The sequence below is a fragment of the Peromyscus eremicus genome, chromosome 2 (assembly GCF_949786415.1).
Source record: "Peromyscus eremicus chromosome 2, PerEre_H2_v1, whole genome shotgun sequence".
NCBI lineage: Eukaryota > Metazoa > Chordata > Mammalia > Rodentia > Cricetidae > Peromyscus > Peromyscus eremicus.
Genome location: NC_081417.1, coordinates 129,777,121 through 129,804,565, shown reverse-complemented (window position 1 = coordinate 129,804,565; position 27,445 = coordinate 129,777,121). Strand labels below are relative to the sequence as shown.

The window sequence follows — 27,445 nt, the reverse complement described above, 5'->3', positions numbered from 1 at the left end:
GTCCAGGGGATCCTATATCCTCTTCTGTTTCTGCAGGTACATGCACACACATACTCAGACATAGAAATAAGTTAAAAGTTAAAATCTTTTTTTTTTTTTTTTTGACAGGGTTTCTCTGTGTAGCTTTGGAACCTGACCTGGATCTTGCTCTGTAGACCAGGCTGGCCTCAAACTCACAGAGTTCCGCCTGGCTCTGCCTCCCAAGTGCTGGAATTAAAGGCATGCATCACCACCGCCCAGCTGAAATATTTATTTTTAATGTGTGAAGCTTTATTTATCTTTTCATCACTTGCACATCTGGTGCCCAAGGCTTCAGATCCTCTAGAAATGGAGTTACAGACCGTTGTGAGTCACTTTGCAAGTGCTTGGAGTTGAACCTGGGTTCTGCGGAAGAACAGCCAGTACTCTCAAAAAGTGGGCAAACAATTGAATGTCAAAACAAAAACAAAAACAAAAACAAAAACCACTCACTCTAACTCAGGTCAGGAGAGGCAGTGATCGGGCTAGAACCAAACACCATCACACAAAAGTCTTCCTCCACTCAGCCCAGGACACTGTTTCCAGTACTACTTGACACCAACCTTTGTTATTGTCATCATCGTCGTCGTCATCATCATCATCATCATCATCATCAATTGCTATTTCATTGTTTTTCTGAGACTGGACCTCACTATGAAGACCAGGTTGGCTTTGAACTCAGAGATCAGCCTGAATTGAAGGTGTGCACCACCATGGCTGGACTTTTTTTTAATTAAAAAAATTTTTTTGGGACAGAGTTTCACGCAGCCCAGGCTGGCCTCAAACTCCCCATAGCTGAGGATAACCATGATCTTCCTACCTCCTCCTCCTGAGTGCTGGGATTATGGGATTATGCCACCATACCTGGCAAAGAACCCACAAGTTTAATTCTAGTCCCATAGGAACCATTTTGGATACTATCATAGTTCTTCCTCTCTCCTTCACGCCCATGTGTTCAACAACTTCTGCTAGACCACCGGACTTCTGTCTGATGAAGGCAATCCTCCAGGAGCCCTATCTTCAGCACTGGGAGGGATGGAGAGTCAGAGCTCCCAAGACTGGTTGGAGGTGGGGCTTCCCCAGAGTAGGCATGCTCATCTTTCAAGTTCAATGAGACCAACATACGATCAGGCAGGTTACTCAAGTGAACTTGAGAGCCTGGAAATTTTTGAAGCAATGTAGAAACCAGTATTTCAAACTATCCTTTATTATAATTACTGCCACCCACAGTGAGGACATCAAGAGAAACTTTTACTTTGATAATTCTAGGAGGTGAAATCTTACCCCAGGAGTCACTTTTATCTTCCACTAACACCTGGAGGTTGTAAAAGCAGTGCAGGGAGAGACAAGAGCAGAGTGTTCTTACGTTCGGGAGCGGGAGTGCAAACTGGAAGGGATAGGGCTCCAGAGGGCTGGGAACAGAGGAACCTCATTCTCCAATTATCTGAAGCATGGGTGCCTAGATAATTAAGACAAAAAGGACGCAGCTGGAGAAAAGTCAGGACGACTTTCAAACTGTAACACTAGTTATTGGCTCTTCCTTGTCAGGCTAAGTGGGTATCACCAAGGGTGTGGTAGAAATGGAGTAGGCTTGGCTCAGAACACCATTTTAGATTATAGCTTTTGCCTCCATGAAAACTGTGGGGAAAGGCTGTTCACTAGCCATGGGCTTACTTCAGCTTGCTTTAAAAGCCTCTAAGGCAGCGGTTCTCCACCTCTGGGTCTCGAACACTTGGGATGGGGTGGTTTGAATGACCGTTCCACAGGCGTCTCATATCAGATATTTACATTACAGTTCATAACAGTAGCTAAGTTACAGTTATGAAGTAGCAATGAAATAATTTTATGTTTGGGGGTCTCCACAACATAAAGAACTGTGTTAAAGGGTCGCAGAGTTAGGAAAGTTGAGAACCACTGCTCTGAGGGTTAAGAGTTGAGTTGGAAAAAAGGGGTAGAGACTCAGAGTGAAAGGCTGGGTGAGGGACAGGGTGGTGGCAGGTGCTAGATATCTGTACAGTAGCTACTAGAGCAGAAAATAGTAAGTCCTGGGCTACTATTCAGGGGTGGCACTGCCAGCTGCTGGGTGTAGTGTCGAGAAAGCCTGATTAGACTCAGGACTTTTAGGTGGTGCTTTTAGATTGAAGATACTTAAAAAAAAAAAAAAAAAAAACAAACTATTTATTGGGCCGAGTGGTGGTACACGCCTTTAATCCCAGCACTTGGGAGGCAGAGGCAGGTGGCTGTCTGTGAGTTCGAGGCCAGCCTTGCTTACAAAGTGAGTTCCAGGACAGCCAGAGAAACCCTGTCTCAGAAAAAAACAAAAAACAAACAAAAGAAAGAAACAAAAGACTATTTATTATTATTATTTTACATGTGTGTGTACACCTTTATGTGGGTTCCAGGGATTGACTTCAGGTTAACCAGGCTTGGGAGCCACAGGCCTTTACTGGCTAACCTTTCTTGCTAGCCTTATTTTAGTTCTGGCCTCAAATGTCACCTGAGGATTGCTTTTAACTCTTGATCTCCTGCCTCCACCTCTTGAGTGCTGGGGTTACAGGTTATATGTGTTACCATGCTCAGCCTCAGACTGAAGAGAGATACTTCACAGACCAGGCTTGGTCGGCCAGTCAGAAATAATCTTTAGAGGGGCCACTGGACAGCTGCTTCCTGTCTGTGACCCCTGACACACAAACCTAGCCCAACGTGTCTACTTCACCGTCGCTCTCAGTAGACTTCCTACGCAATCCACAAACACACACTGTTATACTGTACCTGAACCCGGACGCCAGGAACCTGGGACTGTTTCAAACCTGCCTTTGGAAGTCTTTCTTTCTGTTTTGTTTTCACTGGAGGGCTTGAACCTAGAACCTTGTGCATGCAAGGCAAGCACTTTACCACTGAGCTACACCTACAGCCTGGAAAGTCTTCTTTATTGAACAATAAATACAAAGCCGGGCGGTGGTGGTGCACGCCTTTAATCCCAGCACTCAGGAGGCAGAGCCCGGAGGATCTCTGTGAGTTTGAGGCCAGCCTGGTCTACAGAGTGAGATCCAGGAAGGACAGGCACCAAAGTCTACAGAGTGAGATCCAGGAAGGACAGGCACCAAAGCTTCATGAAGAAACCCTGTCTTGAAAAACCAAAAAAAAAAAAAAAAAAAAAAAAAGAAAAGAAAAGAAAAATAAATACAGAGTCAAACAGGTGGGCCAGCCAACATCTGTAGTTTTGGGGCCAAAAGGAGGAGGTCAGTCTTGTTCAGGACTCAGATCTCCATGAGCTGGTCATTTCCCACAATCACCTCGTTTATTCGTTTAGCTACAGAAAACAAAAAGAGAGAAAAGGTTTTCATTGAACTGGCAGCAAAAGGTATCATTTCAAATCCAGCTGCTTCCAGAAAGGACAATGTTCCTTTCCAAAGGGCCTATGGGAGAGCATGTTCTTTCTTTTTTTTTTTTCAAAGCTTGTTCTTTTTTTTAAATTTTTTTTTTCCCCAGAGTTGAGGACCGAACCCAGGGCCTTGTGCTTGCTAGGCAAGCGCTCTACCACTGAGCTAAATCCCCAACCCATTTTTTTCAAATTAATTTACTTTTATTTTATGTGCATTGTTTTGCCTGCATGTAAATCTGTGTGAGAGTGTCAGATCTTGGAGTTACAGACAGTTGTTAGCTACCATGTGGGTGCTGGGATTTGAACCCAGGTCATTTGGGAAAGCAGTCAGTGCCCTTAATCGCTGAGCCATCTTTCCAGCCTCTGGGAGAGCACCTTTTTACATAAGGATGGAATTGACTCTGTATACCTGGCTTCGAGGAAACTTACAGAGCAAGATCATGGTGTGGTTAAAGCGCCATTGAAAGAGGACTAGAATTTCCCCAAGCAACCCTATATACACTATGCTGTTGTTGTTGTTGTTGTTTTTGAGACAGAGTTTCTCTGTGTAGTCCTGGCTGTCCTGGAACTCACTCTGTAGACCAGGCTGGCTCAAACTCAGAGATCCACCTACCTCTGCTTCCTGAGTGCTGGGATTAAAGGTGCTCACCACCACTGCCTGGCATATACTACCTTTTAAAAATTGTTATTTATTTTATGAGTATGGATGTTTCGCCTGCTTGCATGTATATATGTATGTATACCACATGCATGCATGGTGCCCACAGAGGTCAGTAGAGGCATCAGATCCCCTGGACTGGAGTTACAGAGAGTTGTGAACTACCATGTGGATGCTGGGAACCAAATCGTAGTCCTCTGGAAGGATAGCCAGTGTTATTAACCATTGTTGCCAACTCTCCAGCCTGTTTTTCTATAAATATATACCTATAATAAAATTTACAAATCAGACCCAGAGACTAACAACTAACAATAAAACATAATCAAAACAATATGAATTATAACAACATATGAATTATCTCTCTCAAAATATATTATCCTGTGGGGTTCACTCCTTTTCCTGTGATGCTGTGAGATGATGCAGTCTTTAGATGATGAGATGGAGGACAGGGAAGCTCTGGGCCAGGACCAGGTCAAGACCTCAAGAGAGTGCACTTGCTAGACAAGGCTGAAGACCCACATAAGCCTGATGACCTGAATTTGGTCCCTGGAACCCATGTAAAAAGCCAGATGTGGTGGCTCTCGCCTGTAATCTCAGCACTCCCACAGCAAGATGGGAGGGAGAAACACGCTAATCAATTGGAAGCTTGCAGGCCAGCTAGCCCAGAGTACCTAGTATGGTAGAAACAAAAGAGACCCTGCCTCAGAAACATGGCAGTAGGAGATAACCAACTCCTGAAAGTTGTCCTTTGACCTCCACATGTGCTGTGGCACACACCTTTACTCACACATACCTGAACACAAACAAACAAACAAAAAGATCCTAAAAGGCAGGCTATACAGGAATATGATAACTGAGGGAAAACCAAGGTGATAGAAAGGATTACCACGTTAAAAATGAAAAACTGACGCCGGGCGGTGGTGGCGCACGCCTTTAATCCCAGCACTCGGGAGGCAGAGCCAGGTGGATCTCTGTGAGTTCGAGGCCAGCCTGGGCTACCAAGTGAGTTCCAGGAAAGGCGCAAAGCTACACAGAGAAACCCTGTCTCGAAAAAACCCAAAAAAAAAAAAAAAAAAAAAAAACCCAAAAAAAAAAAAAAAGAAAAACTGCCTGTTGAAATTAGGAAGGACTCCTGCTAACCAGGACCTGACGCATGTCAAACATAGGTCAAGACCTGACTTTACCAGGCCTACTTTCACGGTTATGTGACTCTTCACTACGATCAACAGAGAAGAGGTTCAAATCTTGTCATGGACAGTAAGAAGAAACTCAGATGAAGCATGTAGTCAGTTTCTCTGGTTTTCACTGTTGACTGTGGCCTACCTACTGCTTGAGCAGGAGCTCAAACCTGGCTGCCGGGATCTTTGTCAGAAGCCTGAGAGTGCTTAGCTGGAGTGAAGAGTCAGATGTAACAAGGGCCCCTGGGCCAGGGGAGCAGCTCAAAGCCAGATGCACAGTCTGTGTGGGGCCCAGTGCTGGTGTTTATTTTATTTATGTTTATTATCATTGTTGTTTATTTTAGAGACAAGGTCTCACTATGCTTCTCAGGCCACCTGTCTCCCAAGGGCTGGGGTTAAGGAGTGAGCCCCATGCCCGGCTCTCCCACCTTATATTTCAAGACCATCTCTCACTGATCCTGCAGCTGCCCTCTGAGCTAGATTGGCTAGCCAGCAAATGTGAGCATCTGCCCCCAGTGCAGGATTTTATACGGGTGCTGGGGATTTGAACCCAGGTTCTGATACTTGCACAGAGTACTTTATTCATTAAGCCATCTCTAGCCCCTCTAAGTAACAGGTTTCGAGTGCTATAATGATAGTTAGGAATTTATTTATTGTTTTATTTTTTTATTTTATTTTATTTTATTTTTTAAGATTTATTTATTTATTATATATATACACGGTGTTCTGCCTGCATGTATGCCTGCAGGCCAGAAGAGGGCACCAGATCTCATTACAGATGGTTGTGAGCCACCATGTAGTTGCTGGGAATTGAACTCAGGACCTCTGGAAAAGCAGCCAGTGTTCTTAACGGCAGAGCCATCTCTCCAGCCCCTCATTGTTTAATTTTGAGACAGTGTCTTACAAAGCTTAGGCTGATCTAGAATACATTAGTAGAGGAAAATGGCTCTGCATTCCTAACTCCCTGGAGTTGCTTCCCAAGTGTGTGTGCTACCACGTTTGGCTAGACTTTATTCATTAAATTAAATTAATTTCTGAGGTATGAGTGTAGTGGGTAGCCATTCCAGCTTTCATCTGGGAGTTCCAACCCCCATTGAGGCTTTGGTAACTGTCACGCCTACAAGGCGGGGCCGAGAGAGGACTCTGAAGACCCGAGATCTGGATGCGCGGGCTCTCTTGGTTCCTGGACCCTGGACGCTGGAGGTAGACCGAGTAGAGTTCTCCAGAGAACACCGCTAGACTGCGCTATACCTTTCCCAGACCCTGTTACCTATCCCTTCACTTGTAAGTTACCCCACAAAATAAACCTCCCTTTTAACTACGTGGAGTGGCCTTAATAATTTCACCAATATATGAGTGTATGCCTGAATGTATGTATGTTCACTACATGTGTGCCTCGTAACCACAGAATTCAGAAGAGGCATCAGATCTCCTGGAACTAGGCAGTGGTAGTGTAGGACTTTAATTCTAGCACTCCAGGTAGGGGCAGAGGCAGGCGGACTTCTGAGTTCAAGGCTAGCCTGGTCTACAGAGCAAGTTCCAGGATGGCCAGGGCTACTTAGAGAAATCCTGTCTCAAAGAGAGAGAGAGAAAAAAAAAAGGCAAGGGTTAAATTGTAGAGCCATTTCTCTAGCTTCTGTTTTATTTTATCTTTAGAAACAGGATTTCACTATGTAGCCCTGGGTGGCTTAGCATTCACTATTGGGCTCAGGCTGACCTCAAACTCACAGAGATCTGCTTGCTCCTGCTGCCTGAGTGATAGAATTGAAGGCCTGTGTCAATCTCCAGATACTTGAAAATCTATATTATTATTTTTTTCAAACAGGCTATTTGCTATTGCTCTTGGCTGCTCACCAGACCTTGATGGTAAGACCCTGTGGCTGAAAACACCACAAATTTTGGTCACAGGACATGGAAAAATCAAGTCCTTACTGACCAGGAACCATGCTCCCTGCTGGCTAGCTTTCACAGTACTAGAAGCTGCTGTGTAGGCTGCTAGGAGAACAAGTCACCAACAGTCTCAGTTAGCTGTGAGTCTTGTGAACTATAATCACTACCAAGGTGCCTAGACATGCACAGGGCAGTAACAGTGGCCAGATGTTATGATCTCCACCAGTCTTTCTCCAGGTTGTACAGACAGCTGAGCTGACAGCACAGCTCACAGCCACAGTTCTAAGCAGCTGAGAATGGTTACGCCCCGCTACTCCTTTGCCAGGACAGAACTCTAGCAGACCATCTTCCTTACAAACTGGGTCAGGTCTCCTCCCTCGGAGTTCCTCCTGCTCTTGGCAGTTCTTCCTTTTCCATAATAAATTTCTAAAAATTTGATAATATATCAGCTACTCTCCAAAGATGACTGTAAGTTTATGTTTTCATCTGAAGTTTAAACATGAGCCTATTTCTTACATCTTGCCCACTAAGCATCCTCTGTGCTAATGTGAGAAACGGCTTCCATGGCTCTTAACTTGGGGTGTTGTTTACCTTTGGCTTCGATCCTCTGACCACTTCCAATCAAACAGTCCTTGATGTCCGCGCCCTTCTCAATCACCGCATTATTGCAGATGACGCTGCCCTGGATGCTGCTTCTGTAACACAGGAGCCAACACAGTAGTCACATTAGAGTACCTAGGGCTTCACCACCAACCGCTGCCCGGAAGCTCAGGCTCTTCCCTTGGCTGAGAACTGCTGGTCAGTCCTATGGGTGACTACATGTCTCAAGTTATTATTGGATCACAGAATGGCATTAGAGAATTTCAGAGTGGGCCACATTCATAATTATCCTTTTCCAAGTCCTTATTTGACTTTTCCCCATCTTCTTTCTTCTTTTTTTAAAATGGGGACTGAATCTAGGGCTTTGTACATGTTGGACAAACCCTTTACCACTGAACTATGTGCACCCCCTTTTAAGACAGTGTCTCACATAGTCCAGGCTGGCCTTGAACTCACTATGTAGCCAAGAGTGACATTGAACTCTTGATCCTCCTGCCTCTACCTACTAAGTGCTGGGAATATGGGTATATGTGAACACCCCAGCAATCAAGTTCTTTTTACTTTCTAAAATTTATTATTATTTGTGTGTGGGTAGATGTAATGGGGGGGGCACACATGTGTCCCAGTGTGTATAGAGGTCAGAGGCTAGCTTTTGAGAGCTGGTTCTCTCTTTCTGCAATGTGTGTTCTGGGTATCAAACTTTGGTTAGGTTTTGTGGAATGTGCCTTTAATCACTAGCCACCTTGGGGCCCAAGTTCTTTTTATTTTGAGACAAGGTCTTGCTATGCATTCCAGGTTGGCCTGGAACTAATGATTTTTCCGCCCCAGACACCCAAATACTGGGATTATAGACGTATGCTGTCATACCTATCTTGACACACATACACATACGAAAAGTTTCTTTTGAGACAGGGTCTCACTATGCAGCTCTGGCTGTCCTGGAACTCACTATGCAGACCAGGCTGGCTTCTAACTCACAGAGATCTACTTGCCTCTGCTTATCAAGTGCTGGGATTAAAGTGGTGTGCTATTATGCCAGGCTCCTAGCTTGACTTTAATTCTCAAGGTACCCAGGATCTTGGGGTATAATTTTCACTCAAATTCTCCTTGGTGGAGGGGTGGAATCTAAGGCTGGTCTGTAGACTCACCCATGAAGTCTTCTTATCTAGGATCACATGACAAATGTCATTGGGGCCCAGAAATTAAGGATTTTTCTGGTTGGGCATAGTGGCATATACCTTTAATGCCAGCACTTGGGAGACAGAGGCAGGAGGCTCTCTGTGAGTTCAAGGCCAGTCTGGTCCACAGAGAGAGTTCCAGGGCAACCAAGGCTACACAGAGAAACCCTGGGGGTGGGAGGAGATGATCAACTATGGAAAAAATCGTCTCCTACAGCTCTTACCACAGACTCTAGTTAAACAAAGCATTATTCATTCAGAGATGGGAGGGGAAAGATGTGTGTGTATACATTTTAATTATTTGTTTTCTTTGTTTTGTTTTGTTTTTCCAAGTGTTGGGATTAAAGGTATGCACCACCACTGCCCAGCTTCACTATTATTTTTTAAATTTTGTTTGGGAAGGGCTATATGGAGGTAAGAGGACAACTTGAGGGAGTCAGTTTTTTTTTTTTTTTTCCTTTTCTTTTTTCGAGACAGGGTTTCTCTGTGTAGTTTTGGTGCCTGTCCTAGATCTCGCTCTGTAGACCAGGCTGGCCTCGAACTCACAGAGATCCGCCTGGCTCTGGCTCTCGAGTGCTGGGATTAAAGGCTGAGTCAGTTTTTTTTTTTTTTTCCTGCCATGCAGGTCCTAGGGACCAAACGCAGGTCACCAGGCTTGACGACAGAAACTCTTACCTACTGAGCTGTCTTGGTCTGTCTCTCTATCTGTCTCTGTCTCTCTGTCTCTCATATAGGTGTGTGTGTGTACGCACACGTGTGTGTTGGCAGTGTTGGGAATTGAACCCAGGGCCTCATACATGGTAGACAAGCACTCTGCCACTGAAATACATCCCTAGCACAAAAATGGATATTTTAAAAACCAGCTTATCTCAAGCCAAGGACAGTGGCTTGGGCCTGTTATCCCAGCTACTCAGGAGGCTAAACCAGGAAGACTACAAGTTCAGGGTCTTCTTCAGTATAGAGTGAGATCAAGCACTGTCTGTACAACTTAGTGAGACTCTGTATCAAAATAAAGAAAAGGGGGGTAGTTTGGGCAGTATTACTTATAGAGCACTTGCTTAGCATATGGAAGTCCCTGGGCTCAGTCCTTAGTACTGCCACCCTCCCCCCAAATCAAACAAACAAAAAGCTCTATTTCAGAAAGACTGCTTTGTTCAAATGTTGCCCTTTACTCCACTCCACTAGAAGGCTGCTGAAGGCCCTAAACACACTGTCAAAAGCAGCAGCAGCTCTTGCTGTTTGACTGAATTTAGAACTACCTCTCTGTCTCCTGAAGACTGTGAGGGCGAGAACAGTCTTCAAGAAATTGTTATTATCATGTGTATGTGTGTATGTATAGTGCCATGGCAAGTTTTGAGAGCTGTTTCTTGTTTTTCACTGTGGGTCCAGGGATTGAACTCAGCCCCTCAGGCTTGCACAGCAAGAGTTTTTTTTTTACCTGCTGAGACATCTCACCAGCTGGAAAAGGTCTTTAAATTTTTTTAAAAAATCTGAGACAGGGTCTCTCGACACAGCCCTGGCTGTCCTGGAACTCACTATGTAGACCAGGTGGGCCCAAACTCAGAGATCCACTAAGTGCTGGTATTAAAGGTGTGCCCACCACACCTGGCAGGAAAAGGTCCTTTTGAAAACTATCGCCAACACTCATTGCAGAAATATGCCAGGTACTACACTAAACACACCATATATTATAGCAATGAGTCTTCACAACTCTACCCTGGGCAGGGCCAGCAAGATGGTTCAGGGAGTAAAGGCCCTTGCTGTGCAAACCTGAGGACGGGGGTTCAATGCCCGGAACCCACTGAAAGGTGAAAGGCGAGAGCTGGCTCCAGAAAGCTGTCCTCTGACTTCTGTCCGTCATGATACATACGCCTCCGCCCCAACCCCATCCCCACTACTCACACAGCACACACAATAATACAAAAAATATTTTGCTGGATAGTGGTGGCACACACCTTTAATCCCAGCACTCCAGAGGCAGAGACAGGAGGATTTCTGTGAGTTTGAGGTCAGCCTGGTCTACACAGCAAGTTCCAGGACAGCCAAGGGTGTTACACAGAGAAAAAATTCTGTCTTGAAAAACAAAAACAAAACAAAACAAAATTATGGGCAACACAAAAAACAAGAACATCTTTTGTCTTAGCCTCCATCAGTTTTTTTTTTTAAGTAGGTCCAGGATGAGAACCTTATGTATTTAATTAGAGAAAACATTTCTAGGTGATTCTCTGAATACCATTTTTATCTGATATAAAAATAGCATCCAAATTTTATAGATGAAATAACAGATTTAGGGAATTTAAACCATTTATTCTAAACCATGTAACTGCTAAACAACATATTCAAATCCAGTTCTGCCTGATACTAGAACCCATATTCTTTTCTTTTTTTATGAGACAGGGTTTCTCTTTGTAACAGCCTTGGCTGTTCTGGAACTTGCTTTGTAGACCAGGTTGGCCTCAAACTTACAGAGATCATCTGGCCTCTGTTTCCGGAGTGCTGGGATTAAAGGTGTGTGCCACCATTGCCTGGAGGTATCAACATGATTTAAACAGCACTATTCATATGATGTTGAACTTTCAATGAGAAGGGCCCACACCCATGAAGAAGTGCTGATGCCATAGGCAGGATGTTGGGCAGGATTCTGCTACACAACAGCCAGTCCTTGGTATAGCTCAGAAGTCTAGCGATGCAGCTCATTCATGGAAGGTGTTAGAAGTTTGACCTGGAACCAAAATCCAGAACCGTCTACAGACAATCAGCTGAGCATAAATGGGCACCCAGAGCACAAGGTGTTCTCTCAGCATGCAGAGCTTTACTGCTCAGATGGCAGCCCAGAGTCACACAGGAAACAGGCTATCTATGCTATCTCCCTTCCTAGGGAAGGCTAAAGCCTGTTCTAGGCTGAGCATCTCTGTGGGTGGTATGAATGGGACAAGTATTAGTTTGCTTTTTGGCAGTCTCAGGATACATTCAGTGGGTGTTCTACAAGGTACAATCCAGAACTTTGCAACTTGTCCAAATTGCAAAGCATTATAGTCAGCAGTTACTGTAGCTCCATATCCTTTGGGAAATTCCCTACAGGGGGTAGGTAATAAGGAAAGTGCAGAATGCCTTATATACACGGGTTCCAGAGACAAAACAAGTCTCCACTTAGCCAAAGCAAAGGTCTGAAGGTAGTAGCAATGTATGTTTCCTATCAGTGGTTAAGATCCTAAAAGCATGCTCTGGAGCTAGGCAAGTGGTGGGGAGACAAGAAACAGTCAGTGGAACACAAGAAGCTGCGGATGAGGATTCCTGGACATAGCTGTGGGGTTGACTGATTAGAACCTCAGTGATGTGGAGAGGTTGGAATGTTGCAGGTCTGGAGCCTAATTACAAGTTATTTTGGGCTATCTTTAGTTCTTGCCCACCACTGTGTTGAACCTAACATCCTGTGACTAACAGATAAAAACCTTTGGAATGCATTAACTTAACAAACCTGAGTTTCCAGCAAAGGGCTAAGGCAGCATCTAAAGCCAGTGCAGAGTTTTCCTGGTCTTGCTGTAACCCATCTACCCAGTGTAGCCACTGACACATTGGAAATGTGTTCTGATTCATGCCTTTCTTTGTTCTGTTACTATAGGAAGTTCAGAATTGCAGCCTCATTGGAATATGTTTACTTGGGGAGACCGAAATCTATGTTCCAGGGCCATGGCCTCTCATATTTGGCTCTAAAATAAACCACAGCTTTATTCCTTTGAGTGAGAGCCGTTTCTTTCGTTGACAAGGCCATAATTAAAGACTACTGACTGGCTATACTGGAATCTGGATGTGGGTGGGAAGCATCACCGGAAGGAAGTGGCTGGAATGACTGAGGTCAGATTTCCACAATGCTCCACAGCCTGCTTTTCCTTTTCTTTAGCAGTTCTAAGCAGGGTCTTCAGGAGCCTGCTTTATCGACAGTCTTATCTAGTCTATGTGTAACTTGTGAGATCCATTGGTTTTAGGTGTAGAGCCTGTACTATGACTGGAAAAAGGAGGCTGACCAATGGGAAGCTGCAGGCTCTATGAACAAAGGGTAGGAAGCTTTTTTTCTGACCGTTTGTCTCAACTGTTCTTGACTTTCACTGCAGATACCACAAACTGCCTTTTATCCCAGTACTGGGGAGACAGAGGTAGACAGATCTCTGCAAGTTCAAGGCCAGCTAGGACTACACAGTAAAACCCTATTTCAAAACAAAACTAAAAACTAAAACAAAAACCCACCAAAAAAATCAAAACCTCAAACCACCAAGGGCTGGGATGTGACCCAGTGCAGAGTATGCACCAGGGGCTCCATCCTAGTACCCATTATATATTTTATGTATGGTGTATTAATATGTCTAATAATTTTTTTCCTTTTTCTTTTCTTTTTTTTTTTTTTTTCTGGCCTCAAACTCATAGAGATCCACCTGCTTCTGCCTCCTAAGTGCTGGGACTTAAGGTGTGTACCACCTTACCTGGCAGTTTCTTATTTTTTGAGACAGGGTCTCATACTGTAGTTCAGGCTGGCCTTGAACTCACCGTGTAGCCCAGGCTGGCTTTACACTTGAGGCAGTCCTCTTCCTCTGCCTCCAGAATGCTGGGATTATAGACATGAACTACCACAATCAGCCCGTGAATGTTCCACCTCATCTCTACTACTGAACTACACCTTCGGCCCAAAGATCAGGGATTTTACTAGGAGTGTATGTATTTCTTTGCTCATGATAGAGAGATGGAGAGGTAGGAGGACTATGTCCACCTTTCTTAAGTTGCCAATTCTCAGCAAGACTGTATTTTTCCTGCCTGAGCACCTAAAAGGTGAAAGAAAAGAACTGGGCCCAGCACCAGAACCAGTTTCTGCCTCCTAATATTAGCCTCAGCTTGCACTAGGGACTGTGCTGTATTAATTCTCTTCAATGCTCTCTGAGAAGCCACTCAATGATGGCTAAGATTAATGGAGACTTGGTCCTTAATTATTCTTGGTGGGCTCACATTTTAAACAAAAAGGCAGGCCCTGGGAAAGGATTATGCTTCTTTGGCCAGGTACACCACTCTGTACCATATCGTGTCATACCACATAAGGAAGAAGCCCTGACTGGTGACACAAAGGTACCTCTAAATTCTCCATCCTTTCCTGGTCAGTGCTGGGATCTAGGGTATGTGTGTGTGCATGTGTATGTGTTTGGAGACCCAGGACTCATGTAGCACAGGTTGGCCTCAAATTTGCTATGTAGTCAAGGGTAACCTTGTCTTGAGGTCCCAAGCGCTGGGCTTACTGGTGTGTGCCACCATGCCTGGCTAGGACCAGAGAATAGTAAAGTAGTAGAATGCTTGCCTAACTTGAGAATTCAGAGTTCTGAATTCAATTCACAGTACCAACACACACATACACAAGACTTCCTTTAGTTCTAGGGAGGAAAAGAATACACATACAAACACACTCTTGTGTGTACATGTGTGCATACACAATGTTTATACATCTGTGTGTGTGTGTGTATGTGTGTGTGTGTGAAAGAGTGTACAGGTGAGCACTCTTTTGTGCACTTTTGGAGACCAGTGGTTGACTTCAGGCGTCTTCAGTTACTCCCTACCTTATTATTTAACATTTATCTATTTAGTGTGTACCATGGTGGGTGTGTAGGTCAGAGGTAGGTCTGCTTTTACCATGCCATTTCTAGGGATCAAACTCAGGTTGCCAGGCTTGGCAGCAAGCACTTCTACAGGCTGAGCCATCTTACCAGCCCTTATCTTATTTTTTGAGACAGGATCTCTATTTGAACCTGGAGCTTACCAACTTTGCTAAACTAACCAACCAGTCAGCAAGCCCTAGGGATCCTTCCTGTCTCCATCTTCCCAGACTAGAATTTTAGGTGTGTACTGCCGTGACCAGCTTTTTAAAAGATGCATCTTATTTTTATTTGTGTGTGTGTGTGTGTGTGTGTGTGTGTGTGTGTGTGTGCCCCACAAGTGAGAAGGTAAGCTAAAGAGGCCAAAAGAGGGTGTCATATTCCCTGCAGCTGGAGTTACAGGTGATTGTGAGCCACCTGACATGGAACCTGGATATGTGGCAGGGGATGTTAGTTGGCACAATGTTTTGGATTTGATCCCTGGCATCACATAAATCAGGTATGGTGGTACATACCTGTAATCTCATACAAAAAGAAAAAAAAAAAGCAAGCATTTTCTTTTCCTTCTTTTGGAGACAGAAATTCATGGATCTCAGATAGGCCTTAAACATTTTTTTTTTCTTGCCTATTTAGGGTTCTTTTCTTGAGACAGCATTTCATTATATACTGTCTTGGAACTCACTCTGTAGACCAGGCTGTTCTCAAACTCAGTCTCCCAAGTGCTAGGATTAAAGGTGTGTTCCACCTTCTTCCTTTTTGAAAGGTGGCTTTCTGGTCTTATTTCACTTCTGATGCTAGAGACTGAACACAGGCTCTTGCATACACTGGGGAAGTATTGCACCACTGAGCTTCATGCCCAGCACTGCTGTGGTTTTGAAAGAGCCAAGAGGGGCTGTTTGTCAAATTAGCATAGGCTTCCGAGGTATTCTAGAAACAGGCAGGTTGTGCATCATGTACTTAATTTTAACAAGGTTCATTTCAACTGAGCATGGCATTTTATGACTGTAATCCCAGCACTTGGGAGGTGAAGGCAAAAGGGTCAGGAATTCATCTTTAGCTACAGAATTAGTTGTAGGTCAGCTTGGGCTATATAGGGAGACCTTGTCTATAACCAAACCAACAATGTAATATAAAGAGTTAGGAATGTCCTGAATAGGGGGACTGGAAGCTGGGCCTGATAGTACAGGCCTATAATCTCAGCTACTTGGGAGGCTCAAGCAGGAAGAATTCTTTAAAAGATCAAATTTAAGGCCTCCCTGGGCTACAGAGCTAGTCAAGGCAGCTCGGGCAACTTAGCCAGACTCTATTTTAAAATAAAAAGTAGCTGGGCGGTGGTGGCACACGCCTTTAATCCAGCGCTCAGGAGGCAGAGACAGGTGGATCTTTGTGAGTTTGAGGCCAGCCTGGGCTACAGAGTGAGTTCCAGGAAAAGGCGCAAAGCTACACAGAGAAACCCTGTCTCAAAAAAATAAATAAACAAATAAATAAAAAGTAAAATAAAAAGTAAAGTTCAGTGGCAGCACACACCTTTGATCCCAGCACTCGGGAGGCAAAGGTGGATGGATCTCCTATTTGAGGCCAGCCTGGTCTACAGGGCAAGTTCTAGGACAGCCAGAGGTACACAGAGAAACACTGTCTTGAAAAAAAAAATTAAATAAAAGTAAAAAGAGAAGATAAGGGGCTAGAGAGATGACTCAGAGGTTAAGAACTCATACTATTGCAGAGGACTTGAGTTAGGTTTCTAACATCAAAACTGGATGGTTCAAAACCACCTGTAACTCCAGCCCCAGGGGATCAGACATTCTACTGGACTTTTGCTATGGACAGCATTAAACAAAAAAAAAAAAAAAAAAAAAAAAACCAGTTTAGAGATGGCTCAGCAACTAAGTACATATGTTGCTCTTTTAGAGAACTGCAGTTTGATTCCCAGAACCACACCAGGAGGCTCACAACAGTCTGTAACTCCAGCTTCAGGGAATATAATTCGGTGGATACCGATATTCAAGTGTAAACACACACACACACCCCAAACCAAAACAAATAACCCAAAACAAAACAATAAGAACTGGGGCGTGACGGTACATACTCTCGTAATGCCAGAATTTGGGAAGCAGAAGTAAGGCATGATGGTACATATTCGTAATGCTAGAATTTGGGAGGTAGAAGTGGAATGATTAGGAGTTCAAAGTCATCTTCTGCTATACATTAAGTTCAAGTTCAGCCTGGGCTGTATCAGACTAGGCTCCAAAACAAACAAGAAAGGATACTGCTGTGTGGCAGAACCCTTGGCCTAGCATGTGTAAGGCCCTGGGTTTCAATCCCTATCACCACAAAAAAAGCAGGTGGAATGGGGGTCAAGGATAGAAAAACAAGGATCCAGTGTGTGGGTCAGTCAGCTGAGTGTATCGTGAAGGCTATGTTCAAGGGAATAATTAGAATGAGAAACAGGAACAGCTTGTTTGGCTTTGAGGGCTAAACTTGGCTAACCATACACAGCATAGAAAACCCAGTAAAACCCTGACTTCCAGCTTGCTTATACTGAAGATGGGATTAGAGACTGTTTTGATGTCATCCACCTCATATTAAGAGGCAATACAGGCCGGGCGGTGGTGGCGCACGCCTTTAATCCCAGCACTCGGGAGGCAGAGCCAGGTGGATCTCTGTGAGTTCGAGGCCAGCCTGGGCTACCAAGTGAGTTCCAGGAAAAGGCGCAAAGCTGCACAGAGAAACCCTGTCTCGAAAAACCAAAAAAAAAAAAAAAAAAAAAGAGGCAATACAGATGTAGTTGAGGGAGACTAAAGGGACAGACAACAAACTAAAGCCCTGACAATTAAGGCTTGTTTTTTGTTTTTTTTTAGAGATTTGTTATTTTATATATGAGGGCTCTATCTACATGTACACCTGTGTGCCAAAGAGGACATCAGATCCTATACAGATGATTGGGAGCCACCGTACGACTGCTGGGAATTGAACTCAGGACCTCTAGAGCCAGTGTCCTTAACCACTGAGCCATCTCTCTGGCCCTGACAATTAAGTTTTGACTAGACTTTGTTTGTTTGTTTGTTTGTTTGGTGTGTGTGTGTGTGTGTGTGTGTGTGTGTGTGTGTGTGTGCCCCATTTATACAGTCCCCTCTACCTTTTTCCCCTTCAATTTATTTGTGTGTATGAGTGTGGACACGTTTGTGTAGAGGTCAGTGGACAGCATGGATGTCAGGCCTTGCCATCTATCTTCTTTAAGACAGGGTCTCCTGTGGTTCTTTGCGATGCCAGGCTAGCTGGCTTATGAGTCTCTGAGGATTTTTGTCTCTGCTTTGAATCTTGCTGAAGGAGCACTGGGGTTACAGACAAACATGGGCTATCATGTCGTATTCCCAGGGTTCTGAGGATCTAAACTCAGGTCCTCAAGCTTGCACAGCAAGCTTTTACCCTCTGTGCCATCTGCCCAGCCCCTCACCAGACTTGATTCCTGACTACCGGCTGTCATAGAAAGTGGCAGAAAACGAGAGAAATAAGCAGGAATTTTCTCAGAACAGTCTTGCCTACACCTTCCCCAAGGTGGTCCTATTAGCATGTCTCAATCCCTGAGGACCTTGGGCAGGCAGCCAAGCCACTGTCCACCAGACCTTTGCAGCCCATAGCTGCTGGCAGAAACAAGTGCATCGTGAGTATGAGAACGTTCCTTCTAAATAAACTCATGCACCACTCTGACGTTCAGTCCAGACATAATAACAGAAGGGTAATCAAAACTCGTGTCTGAATTTTAATTACCCTTTTCTAGTTTATCATAGGTAATTAAAACTAAGTGACCCCAAAATAATGGGGAAAAGTTCGTATGGGACGAAAGAGATCTGATCTTATCATCAGATGCTAATTTGCAGAATGGCCTTCCTGGTCATTAGTCCTGTGTGGTCCAATCCTAATTTTTTTTTTTTTTTGAGACATGATCTCCCTTTTAGCTTAGACTAGTTCTGAACTTAATGATTCTCCTGCCTCAGCCTTCAAAGTGCTGAGATTACAGGCATGCAACATCTTGTTCCAATTCTTTTTTTTTTTTTTTTTTTGAGACAGACTTTTTGTAAACTTGGCTGGCCTGGAACTTGCTTTGCAGACCAGGCTGGCCTCAAACTCACAGAGATCGGCCTGCCTTACTGTCATGTGGATGCTAGGATCAAACTGGGCCCTCTGGAAGAGTAACTAGTGCTCTTAACTGCCATTAGGCTCTGGGGATCAGACTTATGTCCTCCTGCTCTGAGGACAAGCACTTTACTAAGGTTCATTCCTAAACCCATCAGTCACTCTGTCTGAACTGTCAAAGTAACTGTTTTCTCCAGGGTTTTGTTAAGAGTTAGGTGTGGCGGTACAGGACTATTTGGGCAACCGAAGGAAAGTTAAACCTAGGATTCGAGGCCAGCTGGCCCCAACTCAAGATAAACAAACACTCAACAAGCTCCCCACCCCACATGTTCAGCCCAGTGGATCGCTGTGCTCCCCGCCCCCCATCTCACTCTTTGGACACAGTGTAGTCAGGCTGGTTTCTAACTATGGATCTTCCTGTCTCCACTTTTTGAATACTGAGAATTTGCTACTATGATGAGCCAGCCCAGATGTTACTACACTGGTGAGGAACCACACTTTCATTTGCTTTAAATATAGTTTCAGCGAAAGGTTTATCTTTTGTTGTTTTGAGGCAGAATCTCATGCATTCCAGGCTGGCCCCGAGTCCCTACATAGCTGAAGATGACTTTGAATTCCTGATCCTTCTGCTTCACACCCAATTTATGTGGTGCTAGGATTAAACCCAGGGGCCTTGTGCATATATGCTAGACAAGCACTCAATCATCTATATCCCTAGTCCTAGATTTTGGACTTTCAGGTTTTTATTTTTTATACATATGGATGTCTGTGTAAGCATGCACACATGTATGTGGGTGCCTGCAGAGATCAGAGAAGGGCATTAGATCCTCTGAAGTTGGAGTTATGGGCAGTTGTGAACTGCTAGATGTGGATGCTGAGAACCAAACTTGGGTCCTCTGGAAGGGCAATAAGTGCTCTTAACCACAGGGTCATCCCTTCGGACCCCAGCTTTGGACTTTAAACACAGTGGAAATGTTAAAGATTATGGGGACAGTTCTGTCCTTTCATGCTCAGCCTTATTCCCTTTATACTAGGTCTTTCACTGAACTCGAAGTGCTGTTTCAGCTAGGCAGGCTGGCTATAGTGTTCCCAGGATCCATCTGTCTTCCCTTCCCAATGCTGGTGTTAAAGGCACGTGTGGCCATAGCTGGCTTTTATGTAGGTGTTGAGGAATCAGACTCAGGTCCTCACACTTGCACAGTTACTGAGCCATCTCCCAAGCCCCAGTGGTGTAGTTTTTGAGTGTGAACTTTGTAGATGACAATGTTGTGTCACAATGTCAAAAGGGTGGTCATGTCTAAGAGTACAGATTATTTCTCAGCTGGGGATGGTACTGCATGCCTACCATCACAGCATTCAGGGGCAGGGGCTGAAGCGGGATGCTTAGGAGGAGAAGACCAGACTGGGCTACACAGCAAGTTCTAGGCTAGCCTGGGTTAAAGGCACAGTTTGTAGAGAGGCTTGCCCTCAGAACACAGTATGGCTTTTATGTCCACTCCTCTTATGCCGCTGCCTCCAGGAAGCTTTGGGGTATTAAGGTAGGGGAAAGTGACACTTAGGCACTGGGACAATGTCACTGTAGCCCTGCAAAGGGCTCACTACTGTGGTCATCTTCATAAAACAGGACCCCGAAGAAGAGAAGCAGCTTCTCACAGGCGCACACTGCTCTACGTGAGGGAGGGTGCTAGTGATGTTTTAAGAGTTCACGTCATGGAAGCAAAACCAGACTTCAAAGGTGCTAAGCTTCTTCCTTCCTGTCCCCAATGTGAGCCCTTCACTGGGTTGGGTGAGTCCACCAAAGCTCCCAGGGGTACCAGAAGCCTTGCCTCATGCAGGCGCAGAGGGAGACATACCCTTCTTCCACGATGACAGAGTTCATGAGAAGGCAATTGGTAACAGTCACTCTATCTTGTATGACACAGGATGAGCCAATGACTGAGCGCTTAATAGAGGACTTATTTCCAACTTGTGTATCTGTCCCGATGAGGCTGTCAACTCCAACCTGCAAGGCAAATAGAAACCTTGTCCATTCATCTCAACCAACTACAAATCACCCTTCATCTTTTTGAGCTGATATCTAATGGGATTTTTCCATAGAAACAACTCAGGGGGATGATTAGCAGTATTTCTCAAGACCCAAAGGTCAAACAGCTTTTCCAACACCAGCTCCAACTAACACTGAAGCATGGGCCCTCTTCTTCCAAGAAAAACAAAACAAAACCAACAAATCAGACATATGTGTGCACTCACATATTTGTATACTCAGCTCAGGCTGGCCTCTGACTTCTTTTTGTTTTTATTTATGTGCATTGGTGTTTTGCTTACCCCTATGTCGGTGTGAGAGTGTCAGATCTCCTGGAACTGGAGTTACAAACAGCTGTGAGCTGCAATGTGGGTGCTGGGAATTGAACCTAGATTCTCTGGAAGAGCAGCCAATGCTCCTAACCTCTGAGTTATCTCTCCAGCCCTTGTTTTTTTTTTTTTTTTTAAGACAGGGTTTCTCTGCGTAGCTTTAGAGCATGTCCTGGAACTCATTCTGTAGACCAGGCTGGCCTTGAACTCACAGATTCGCCTGTCTCTGCCTCCCAAGTGCTGGCATTAAAGGAGTGCGCCCCCCCCCCAAGAAGCCTCCAATTTCTTATCCCCTGTCTCTACTGTCTCCCCAGTATTGAATTACAAATTAATCCAGGCACAGTGACACAGTGGTGTACTCCCAGCACTTGGGAGGTAGAGACAGGTGGATCTCTGTGAGTTTGAGGCCAGCTTGATCTACATAGTGAGACCTTGGCTCAAAAAAACAAAAATAAAAACGAAAATAAATAAATAAAAACAAGTTTATACATGTACACTATCATGATAGATTCCCTCTTTTGAATAAAGTGCTCAAATTGGAAATTAAAAAGAGGAACAGACTGAAAGCTACTGTTCTAAGCCTAACATCATCTGGACTCTTGTTTATAGGGTCAGCACTTGACCTGGAAGTCTTTGTCCTCCTTTTATTCTGAGACAGGTCTTATGATGTAGCCCAGGCTGGCTTGGAACTTGCAATCCTCCTGTCTCAGACTTCCACTGCTTGGATTATAGGTATTTAATGCCATACTGGGCCCCAGGAAGTCTCTTTCTTCTCTTCCTCCCTTTTTTTGGGGAGTGGGGGTGAGGAAAGATTTCACTATGTAGCCCTTGCTGGCTTGGAACATGCTATGTAGACCAGGCTAGGATTAAGGCATGTGGTACCTATGTCTAGCTCCCCTATCCCTCTTTTTTTTTTTTTTTTTCCAAGACAGTTTCTCGGTGTAGCCCTGGTTGTCCCAGAACTCACTCTATAGACCAGGCTGGCCTCGAACTCAGAGATCTGCCTGCCTCTGCCTCCTGAGTGCTGGGATTAAAGGCCACCTGGCTTTATCCACTTTCTCCACTACCACCTGGCTCTCTTTATCCTTTTTATTGCTTTTGGAGACAAATTCTTACTATGAAACCCTACACTTATATCCAACTTGCTATTTACTTCAGGCTGGCTTAGAACTCGTGTTCTTCTTGCTTCAGCCTCCTGAATGCAGAGGTTGCAGGTGTGTGCCACTACGTCTGGCTTCAGGAACTCTTCATATTTGTGCAATACTGGAGATTGGATCCAGAGATTCATATATGCTGAGCAAGGGCTCTACCACTTCACTATAACACCAGCCCTTTTTCACTACATAGCAGGTTCCAAGCCAGCCAGAGACAGGGTCTTACTAGCTAGCACTGCATGTTCTATGACTCAGGAGGCTTTGAACTTGTGATCTTCTCGCCTAAGCTGCTCCAATGCTGAGATTATAGATGTACCACCACACCTGCTAGGAAGTGTTCTTCTTTTATATCTGTGTGTGTGTGTGTGTGTGTGTGTGTGTGTGTGTGTGTATACACATGGTGCATGCTAAGACATGCATGGAAGTCGGAGAACAAATCATTAAGAGTCAGTCATTTCTCTCCTTCTAGCATGAGAGTTCCAGGGACTGAACTCAGATTGTCACATAGCCTTAGCAGCACATAGCTTGACCTCCTGAGCTAGCCTGCCTAGCACCACCACCCTGCCTACTAAGCGTGATGAAGTTTTCTTGAGTGAGACTCTACTACTTACCAAGGTGGAGATGGGACTTCCCTGTGCAATGGTGTCTAGAGCTGAAGGGTTCCAATCTAAATTCTCAACAAGTGTCAGTGCCGCTCAGAAGGTCCCGTCTGTGTCCTGCTTATCCCAGCACTTACCAGGTGTCTGTTGGCAATCTGGGCCGACGGGTGGATCATTGACTCCTCTGGACAAAGCTCAGACAACAATTTGGGTACCTTGAGGAAAGAAGTTTGGTCTGTAAAGATGTGAAAACACCTAAAAACACTTTAGGTAGAACTCAATACCCAGTCAGGGACAGGACTCTCAGCCAGTTGTGTCGGGTAAGGAAACAGAGAAGCCTAGATATTCTTCTAACATTTCATGGGAAAGGAGGTCAAATGGGACATGGAATACCAAGAATCCTGCTCAGAATAATTTTGGGTTCTTCTTGCCTCCTGGACTACTGTGACCATGTACCATGGGAGAAGAGGAGCAATATTAGATAAACTCTACAATCAGGACTGACCCAAAGAAAGAGTCACATCCTTCCAAAGAAATGAGAAAAAGAAGTTTACACTAATCTTGCCTAAGGATGAGAAATGAAAAGAAGGTTGATGGCACAAGGCAGTTTGGCTACTAACCTCCTTGGAAGGAACAGAGTATATGTATCTGTGACTCTCCAGCATAGACAACACAGGTCAGTTGTACAAACCACTGTATGTGGTGCCATGCTAGCTGGGAGGTCTTGTCAGCACTGGTTACACCGCCATGAGTTTTCCCCTGTAACACTCTAGTCAAGGCCCTGTGTGCCCATCTGCTGCACAGGCTAGCCACACACCAGAGGATGCCTTTCTAGCCTCAGCCTATTTATAAACCTGTTTCCAGACCTGAGTAAGAGTGGGAAACTGTGTTTTCTTATAGTGCTCTGGTTTGGGGTTCCCTTGGATTTATAACCAATCTACATTGAAGGCAGCTTAAGGTCTGGAGCCGAGGTTACATCCACCATCTAGTACGAGTCTTTTGTTTGTTATTATTTGAGACAGGGTCTCTGTATGTAGCCTTAGCTGTCCTGCAACTCACTATGTAGATTATGCTGACCTCCAACTCAGAGATGTCTGCCTCCCAAATGCTAGGATTAAAGTTGTACACTACCAGCCTGCCTACTAAGAGTCTTGAAGATTGAAGAACCAGATAAATTTCAGTTTTCAACAATATTTTTAAATATCACTCTACATCTTATCCTACCTCCTACCTCAGTTATACCTACCACCAACAATGGCTGTAGCTAATCTTTTTGTTGTTGTTTTTGAGACAGGGTTTCTCTGTGTAGCCCTGGCTGTGTCTTATTACACTAAACTATGTGATTACACAGTATTTATCTGTTTTGTTCTTTTTCTCTCCCGACACAGGTCTTGCTATGCTACCTAAGCAGGCTTTCAACACAAAATCCTCCTGTTTCTGCCTCCCAAGTGCTAGAATTACAGGTGTCAGCCACCATGGCTAGCCTGGAACTTGCTACATAGCTCAGGCTAGCCTCCACTGCATGTCTCACCGGTGGAGAGCTGGGGTTATAGGAGTATACCATCATGCTTGGCCTTGTCTGCTTACTTAGGAAGTAGTTATTATACCAATGTCCATCCTGAACCAAACAGGAGAGCTGCTGCATCCACAGCTCAGAAGCTAATCTTCCTGGAGATCTTAGCCCTTCCTTGACCCACTGAGTTCCTGTCTTCGGATTTTTCTCTGTCTTTTCAAGTCTTGCTAAGCTTCAGGAGTGAAGATTGAATGTTACCTTGTCCCTAATGAAGACATAAGACAAAAAGCTCGGTCTGTTTCTAGGGCAGGAAGTCCTTGAGCCCATCTTCTCACCTGCCTGTTGGCTTCCATGTAGAGTCCCAGTGTGTTCACTCGAGAGCAGAGTCCCTCTTTCATGATATGGACATAGCAGCGCACCTGTGATCTAGAAAAATCTTCCCACTTGTCTCCTCGAAAGGCGTTCCAGCAGGCATCATAAGGAGCCAAAGTCAGAGTGTTGTCATTTTTTATAAAACTGTAAATATCTTCAGAGCAAACATCCAGAGTAAACAAAAAAGAGAAAGATGGCATGGGGACACAGATTGAGTCAGATGTTTGATTTTAGACAGGTATATGTAGTGCTTGACAGCCTGAAACTTGCTATGTAGATCGGGCTGGCCTAGAACTCACAGAGATCCCCCTGCCTCTTCCTCCTGGCTGAGACATAGTCAAGTTTTAGAAGAAGGTATACCTAATACTTCTTTCTTCCCTTGAAACTCATCAATAAGCTTGGACCCTAAGGAATCTCACCACAACTGAAAAGACCAAGTCAACTAAAAAAGGCAATGGATCTTCTTATACGCTTGAAATATTGTAAACATTATAAAAGATTACAAGCACTATACTAATGTTTAAGAAGAGGTCCTGTAAACAAGGTTGGCTGGCATTGTGATGCCCATCTTTAAACCCAGCAATCTGGAGCCAGAGGCAGGTGCATCTGTATGAGTTCAGGGCAGTCAAGGCTACATAATGAGACCCCATTTCAAAACAACAATAAATTAAATTCCCAAACAAAGCAAAAGCCTAAAAACAGTAATCAAGCATTACTAAGAAAAATAAAATGATGACCTCTGTAAATCATGAAACATGAAAGCACATAGCATGTGTGCAGGTGACTACAGCATTTGGAGTCACAGTAACTATTCTAGTTTTCTCTTTCTTCCTTTCTCCCTTCCTTCCTTCCTTCCTTCCTTCCTTCCTTCCTTCCTTCCTTCCTTTCTTTCTTTCTTTTTTTTCTGAGACAGGGTTTCTCTGTGTAGCCTTGGCTGTCCTCGAACTCACAGAGATCCGCCTGCCTCTTCCTCCTGGGTGCTGGGATCAAAAGCATGTACCACCACTGCCCAGCATGACAAATCTTAAAGGCCTTTCATTTTGTGGTAAGAAGACTGAGTAATCAGCCTCAGGTCACAGAGCCGATGCTAACAGATGTCAGAACCAGGGCGGTGATGCTAAGTCTGTGACTGTAACCACTAGACCACACTGTCATCACTCTGTGTGAGTTTAGAACTGGGGCAGGGACACAGGGATTTGAGGGCAAACAAGACATTTCATCCCCAGACACTGTAACAGAGAGAACAGTCTGGTTGGCCTCTGGTTGGAATTGTATACTTCATCACCTTCCGCTCACTGACAGAAGGTGGTAGGTCTGCCTACACCTGAAGAACCAGGAAATTGAGAGGTGCTAAGGAGAGTCCGAAGACCAATGGTCTAAGGGAACATAGTCAAACGGGTTATAGACCAAATAATGGGTCTGGATGCTTGATCAGCCTACCCCTGAAGAGTACTGGAACTGACTGATCAAGCGCATCCAGAGTAAGGCCAGCTAGCCTATTTTGTCCTTTAAACTAGACAAGTCCTGGCTGTCTTAAGTGAGCACCTTGGGATGCTATTCTCTCCCAAGGTTCTTCCACCCCTGCCCGTATCACCGCACCAAACCAATCACCAACCTAAAGACTTCAGCTCCTTTTTCTTTAGTTCCTCTTCTTTGTCTTCCTGCCTCTGCTGCGAGGAAGCGGAGGAAAACTGCTTTCTTACTAGGTATGGAATCAGTTCACTTCGGATAGAAGTGATTGACCTGGAAAAAAAGAGTGGCCAATATGAGAAACCTCCCTGGATCCTTCTGGGTCAGAAACTATTTGTACTCAAGGAAAAGCCAAAGATCTGAATTTTCTTTAAAGGTTGGGATGGGAATGGGAAAAATATAAGAATCCCTCTTCTTGGCCAAGTCAGAAAATAGTCTTCCACAAAGTTCCAGCTACATGGTAAGTATATGTATGTACATCTTCACACATGTATGCATGCAGTAACTAACACAGTGCTCTGATTCCTCCTTGGTAACCATTTATGAGAAAGCAGACTACTCTCTTTGTGGGCATGTATGACGTATGTGTGCGCACATGTGTCTGTGGGTGCATACGTGCACGTACACAGAGGCCAGGGGTTGATGTCAGTCTTCCTCTGTCACTTTCCACCTCACTTTTTGAGGAAGAGTCTCTGCTACCTGGAGTTCACTGATTTAGCTAGGTTTGGTGCCCAGTGAGCTTCAGAAAGGATGACAGACATATTAATGCAACTAGCTTAAAACATTTTTTTAAAATTTTAATTTATTTTATGTATATGGGTGTTTTGCCTGCACGTGTCTGTAGAGGCCAAAAGAGGGCATTGGATCCCTTGGAACTGAAGTCACCGGTGTTTGTGAGCTGCATTGTGGGTGCTGAGAACTGAGCCCTGGTCCTCAGGAGTAGCAAATGCTGTTAACCACTGAGCAATCTTGCCAACAAACACAGCCCTCCCTCCCTTCCTTCCTTCCTTCCTTCCTTCCTTCCTTCCTTCCTTCCTTCCTTCCTTCCTTCCTTTCTAGCTTCCTCCTTCCTTGCAACAGGGTCTCTCTTTATGTAGCTCTGGCTGTTCAGGAAGTCAGAGAGATCTGCCTGCTTCTGCTTCTCGAGTGCCGAGATTAAAGGCCTGCACCACCATGCCTGGCCTTAAATTTTTTTTTTTTGGTTTCATGTATAGGAGTGTTTTGCCTGCACAAATATGCATATTACATGTGTGCCTGGTGTAGGTAGAGTTCAGAAGAGGGTGCTGGCTCCCCTGGAACTGGGGTTATAAATGA

General features: G+C 44.6%; 1 protein-coding gene across 3 annotated transcripts in view; it reads right to left on the bottom strand.

The window, feature by feature from the left end:
- Positions 1-3,173: 3,173 nt before the first annotated feature.
- The window catches only part of Eif2b3 (eukaryotic translation initiation factor 2B subunit gamma), an 83,888-nt gene continuing 59,616 nt past the window's right edge, over positions 3,174-27,445 (bottom strand). For all 3 annotated transcript variants that reach the window (XM_059254816.1, XM_059254817.1, XM_059254818.1), the window contains 6 exons: positions 26,277-26,404; positions 24,625-24,815; positions 22,914-22,991; positions 20,525-20,673; positions 7,721-7,824; positions 3,174-3,331 (listed from right to left, as the gene is read on the bottom strand). In XM_059254816.1, the coding sequence (XP_059110799.1) occupies positions 3,279-3,331; positions 7,721-7,824; positions 20,525-20,673; positions 22,914-22,991; positions 24,625-24,815; positions 26,277-26,404 (703 nt within the window). In that variant the 3' untranslated portion in view covers positions 3,174-3,278. The remainder of the gene's footprint in view (positions 3,332-7,720; positions 7,825-20,524; positions 20,674-22,913; positions 22,992-24,624; positions 24,816-26,276; positions 26,405-27,445) is intronic.